The sequence below is a fragment of the Rhagoletis pomonella genome, unplaced genomic scaffold (genome assembly GCF_013731165.1).
Source record: "Rhagoletis pomonella isolate Grant_MI unplaced genomic scaffold, Rhpom_1.0 Rhpom_scaffold_00011, whole genome shotgun sequence".
NCBI lineage: Eukaryota > Metazoa > Arthropoda > Insecta > Diptera > Tephritidae > Rhagoletis > Rhagoletis pomonella.
The window spans coordinates 22,547,529-22,552,917 of NW_023458565.1; the positions used below are offsets into that span (position 1 = coordinate 22,547,529).

General features: G+C 32.5%; 2 protein-coding genes across 5 annotated transcripts in view; one reads left to right on the plus strand and one right to left on the minus strand.

Annotated features, from left to right (window-relative positions):
* The window catches only part of LOC118746846 (elongation factor-like GTPase 1), a 435,125-nt gene that overhangs the window by 53,675 nt on the left and 376,061 nt on the right, over window positions 1-5,389 (minus strand). The gene's annotated exons all lie outside the window — the stretch shown is intronic.
* Window positions 1-5,389, plus strand: part of LOC118746850 (protein giant-lens) — a 163,686-nt gene that overhangs the window by 12,105 nt on the left and 146,192 nt on the right. The window contains exon 1 of one of the 4 annotated variants that reach the window (XM_036480803.1): window positions 2,877-3,983. The exons of the other annotated variants lie outside the window; for them this stretch is intronic. Coding sequence (XP_036336696.1) covers window positions 3,351-3,983 — 633 coding nt within the window. The 5' untranslated portion in view covers window positions 2,877-3,350. Of the gene's footprint in view, window positions 1-2,876; window positions 3,984-5,389 lie in introns of those variants that run through there. 4 annotated transcript variants of the gene reach the window in all.

A 5,389-nucleotide genomic window follows, 5' to 3' on the forward strand; every position in this document is an offset into this window, starting at 1 on the left:
GGCTACGCCCATTTTCCAAAAATTTATAATATTCATGTTTTCCGTCTGAAACTCATTGTAAGTATCAATTTTGAGTGAATTATCTTCAGTAGTTACTAAAATATCGCAGTTTTCGTATTTCTTATAATTACCGTTATATGGGAGGTAGGCGTGGTTATTATCCGATTTCGCCCATTTTCAATACCATCCGTCCCACGCCCAAAAGAAGTTCACGTACTAAGTTTCGTTAAGATATCTCAATTTTTACTCGAGTTATCGTGTGCACAGACGGACGGACGGACGGACGGACGGACAGACAGTCACCGCTTAATCGATTTCTCTTTTCATTCTGATCATTTATGTATACATTTGTCTATATCTATCTCGATTCGTTTTGCCTGTTACAAACAACCGTTATGTGAACAAAGTTATAATACCCTTGTGCACAAGTGCGCTCGGGTATAATAAAAATTAAAAAATTTGTAAATTTGTAAGGTACCCATATATATTTTCTTTTTTATCCGCCTTCAAAATATTGGGAGGCTATCAATTCGTCAGAATTTTAATTTTTTTAATTTTTATGTATGTTACCGAATAACTTTGGACCGCGTTAACCGTTTTCCAAAGCTGCAGCTCAAAGGTAGTCCCATACTAATTTGTTTAGCTCCGGTCCTTGGATCTTGAGGAAACTAATCGCAATACTAAATTTATAAATATATCGCTCCTTAAAACAAAAGTCAAGATTTTTCAAAATTAATTTTTTCCAGTTCTCAGGCCATATATGTATGTATGTACATATGTATGCAACGTCTTTTACTATTACGGGCCTTAACATAGAAAAATGGCACGACGGCTAATGGAGTCCAAATATGTTAGCTGACTGCTGTTGGACACTAAAAAGAAGATGTACCTGATGCTAAATATTCCCGAAAATTCTAAATAAAATTAAGAGATTATTTATTTTTCTTCATTAAATACAGTTGTCAAGCGTATTTCATTAAATTTTACTTAAATGATGTTGCAAAAAAACTGAGGGTGACTGCATTATTTTAATACTGTGGATTAGTTACAGATAAGGTGTAAATACAAAATAACCCATTCAAATTCATTTAACTTTTATTACGGTAATTTTTATTCACTCAAATAAGATAATGTAAAAATTACAGATCGCAATAAACCTAGGATTAAAAAAAAAATTTGTAATTTTTTGTGTTGACTTTGAAATAAAAAATTTAAGTAAATATAAAAAAGAGAAAAGAAATTTGGATGCAAATTTTTTTAATTTTCTGGCAAAAGGTTCCTTTTTATAAAATTTATTGCAAGTAATTTTTAATCAAAAAACAAAACCGACTTCAATTTAATATAAAAATTTAAGAATGCCGTTAATTTCTTCATGATCCGATGAACGAATCTAAACCAAATTAGTATGGGACCACCTCTTCTTAAAAAAAAAAGAATTATAGATATCGGTTAAAGTGGTCCAAAGTTATGTGGTAACATATAAAAAAAAATATTCCGACGAATTAATAACCTCCTCATTTCTTTGAAGTCGGATAAAAATGGATAAAATTTGATTCAATTTCTATTTAAAAATAATTTTGGATTAAATAGGTTTTGTCTTAATTAAATTCTTTGGAGCTATAAAACTTTATATTAAAAAAACTACAATTTTGTAATTAAAGAATAGCAGTTATGATAATACGGATGCTTAAACTATGCAGAAATAGAAAAAAAATACTATCCTAATGCGAAAATTGTATATTACTGAAATTCCTGAAAAGCAAAGCAAACAAAAAGTTGTATCTTATTTTTGCTAAACAATTTCTAATTTTTACGGAATACAAAATGCTATGATTTAAATAGTTAGTTTTTTTTTTGTAATTCGTTTTGAATCTTTAGTGAAATACCGCCTTTGAACTTAATTACCAAAACAACAAATAATTATAATTATTAGGATACAAATTTTTAAAAATTCATATACTTTTTAGATTGCTAAATAAAATTTTGAAAACCATTTTAAGAGTAAAAAAATTCAAATATATTGCGCATAAAATTGTTAAATGTTATTTGATATAATTTTATTTTATTTTTTTCATTTTTGTTTATTTTTACATGCTTTGGGTGATAAAACCACAAAATTTCTTTCATAAATAAAACGCAACAAAGTGTTTGGAAATGCTTTTTTCATCATGTTTGTTTAGTATTTTTAATTAAAGCTATCCAATTGATCTTTATTTGATACCAAAATTTTGAAAACTTTAAAAAGTACATGCACTCGCGCAAAGACAACCTGGTAATACGCCATGAATAAAAAACGTAAGAGTACAAAACCTTTTAATTCAGTTGATTTCAATTCAAATTCAAATATTTTAATGCCAAATTTGCACCAGAAGAGTTCGACAAAACGAAAAACCAGAAAAAAGCTCAAACAATTTTTTTAATAAAACATGATTAGCTAATGAGTAAATGTTTTGAAACAAAAATTTTTACTTTTCCCAAAATTTGAAAAAAATATAGAATAAAAATTTAAAAAAGTTTAAACTTATTTTTTTTAATAAAATTAAAAATGGTTAAAGCACAAACACACGCAATGTAAGAACTTAATTTGCGAGATATTTTTTTCAAAAGGTTTTGAAAAATATACCAAATAGTAATAAACTGTTTCAACTTGTAAAGAATATTGCAGGAAGTTGCAAAATTTACTGAAAAATAAAAACGAAAAATTCGCTGCCAAGCGCTTTCATCTAAAAGTAATAAACGCTAGTTATGTACATATATTTACGTACATGTGTACATACATATGTATGTATGTATATGTATGTATGTACTTATGTATATACATTAATGTACATACATATAAGCTAATCTAAGCATTCAATGTATACATTTGCAGGTATGAACTTACAGAAACAACAACAACTACTCATTCAGCGCAGCAATCGACGATTCCAGCTAAGCAAAAAATCGTTTAAAAATTGAATCGATGCGAATCGAGTGCAATTGTCGACTGAATAGAGCAATGTACATGCATACATACGGGTGCTATTTATTGTAAGGCAAACAGCACTCTAGTTGCTAGGAATAGTACAAAAAACAAAGAAAACGAACCGAAAAAATCAACAAAAAAAACAAAAAAAAAAGTAGTAAAACAACAACAAAGTTGTGCAAAAAAGCTCAAGGTGTGCAAGTAAAGCTACAAAGTGTCAATTACAAATAGGCAACGTATTGTAGCAACAACCACAACAACACAAACAATAATTATTAAATAAAGAACCAACAACAAACGCTTAACCACTAACGAATAAAATAAAAATCAAAAGTCAAAAAAAATCAATTTACACTCCAAAGCCAACAAAAAACACACAGACAAAATGTGGCTACACACCATCCTTACTGTGTTGCTTTGCTGCCAACAACTAAACACCGCCTGGACGACCCGCTTACCGCTCGAAGTATACGAGCTGACGGCAACAGCTGCTGCAGCAGCCACCACGAACATTGATAGCAGCACAAATAATTATACGCGGCATAGAAACTTGGAATATGCCACAGTGAATGCAGCAAAAACGTACGTGCAACAACAAGCGGGCACGGCCACAACAGCGGCGGGAGCGGCGACAACAACAAAAACCATCTCAACGCAACCGATTGCAACAGATTTGCATTATGTGACGCAGGCATCAGCAGCAGCAGGTGCGCCGCAACAATCAGAACAACAACAACAGCATGAACACGAGCACAATGTGGATCATCGTCGTTCGCGCCAGATGTTGGAAATAATCGAGCAGCAACAACGTGAACACCAACAACAACATAAATACCATCGTGAATCTCTGTTGCAGCAACAGCAGCAGTTAAAGCTTTCGAAATCATCCAATTCATATGCAGTGGCATATGAGAAGGATAATAACAGTTATAATAGACAAAGACATGGCGGCAGCAAAAACAACAACGGGCGTCTAACGTTTGGCGCTCAGGATGTACGCATACTCTATCAAGTTGGGGTAAGTCGAGGTTGAGTACATACATATGTACATATATCTATGTAAATATGCTTATTCTGCTTGAATTTATTATTGAATAAGAAGCCTGGAAAGCCTTGAATTTTGAGAAAAAATGAATCGAATTTTTTTGAGCGCGACACTTTCACTTATATCTTCAAGGAAATATGCTTGTTGAATGTCCTTGAATTGATTTATTGAGCGGAGTGAAGTTGTGCTTCGATAAAAGCATTTAGATTGGAAAAACAAGCGATTGGTTGTGGCTCAGAGCTTTTTAAGCTTCCCGTAGCGAGCTTTTTAAGCTTTCCATCGATTTTTAATCAATGTGCACAGATTAAAAGCTCTCTCTAACAAACACTGGTTAACATCTTAAGCATATCAGCGCAAGACTGCAGACTTTTTTTAAGCTTTCAGAACAATTTAAATCGGTCACGACTAAAACAAATCACACGAGAATGCTCTCTTAAAGGTTTTTAATCAATATGCACAGACTAAAACAAATATTGGTTTAAACAAGTAAGAAAGTCTAAGTTCGGGCGGAGCCGAACATTAAATACCCGGCGCAATTATTAAATATATGTTTTCTACCTTTCCGAAAGCTACCGCTACACGATAAGCCGGGGTGTATAAATTTTAAGTAAATTAGCGTCCTTAAATTTCGAAATATTGCAGTTTCAAGCATTTCTGAAATATACCGTTATATGAAAAGCGGTCGTAATTTAAGTCCGATTTCAATAATTTTCAACGCTTTGCTTTTATGTGGCAAGCACAATAACCATACCGAGTTTGGTTCAAATTGCTCGAACGGTTAGCGAGATACATATATGTGATCATAAGTGGGCGGTGCCACGCCCATTTTCCAAAATTGTATCATAAGCGTATTTCTTGGTAAAAAATTGTTGCAACCATCAATTTTTAATAAATAAGCTTTAATATTTACTGATTTATCGAGGATTTCGTATTTTTCTAAATTACCGTTATATGGGATGTGGGCGTGGTTATTGTCCAATTTTAAACATTTTCGGCCATTTGGTATATTGTAGCAGGACCAACAACTGTGCCAAGTTTGGAAGAAATTGGTGCAGCGGTTACCAAGATATACACATGTAACCATAAGTAGGCGTGGCTACGCCCATTTGCCAAAATTTTTTAATATTCTTATTTTTCGTCTGAAACTCATTGTAAATATCAATTTTGAGTGAATTATCTTCAGTAGTTACTAAAATATCGCACTTTTCGTATTTCTGAAAATTACCGTTATGTGGGAGGTAGGCGTGGTTATTGTCCGATTTCGCCCATTTTCAATACCATCCGTCCTATGCCCAAAAGAAGTCCACGTACCAAGTTTCGTTAAGATATCTCAATTTTTACTCGAGTTATCGTGTGCACAGACGGACGGACGGACGGAC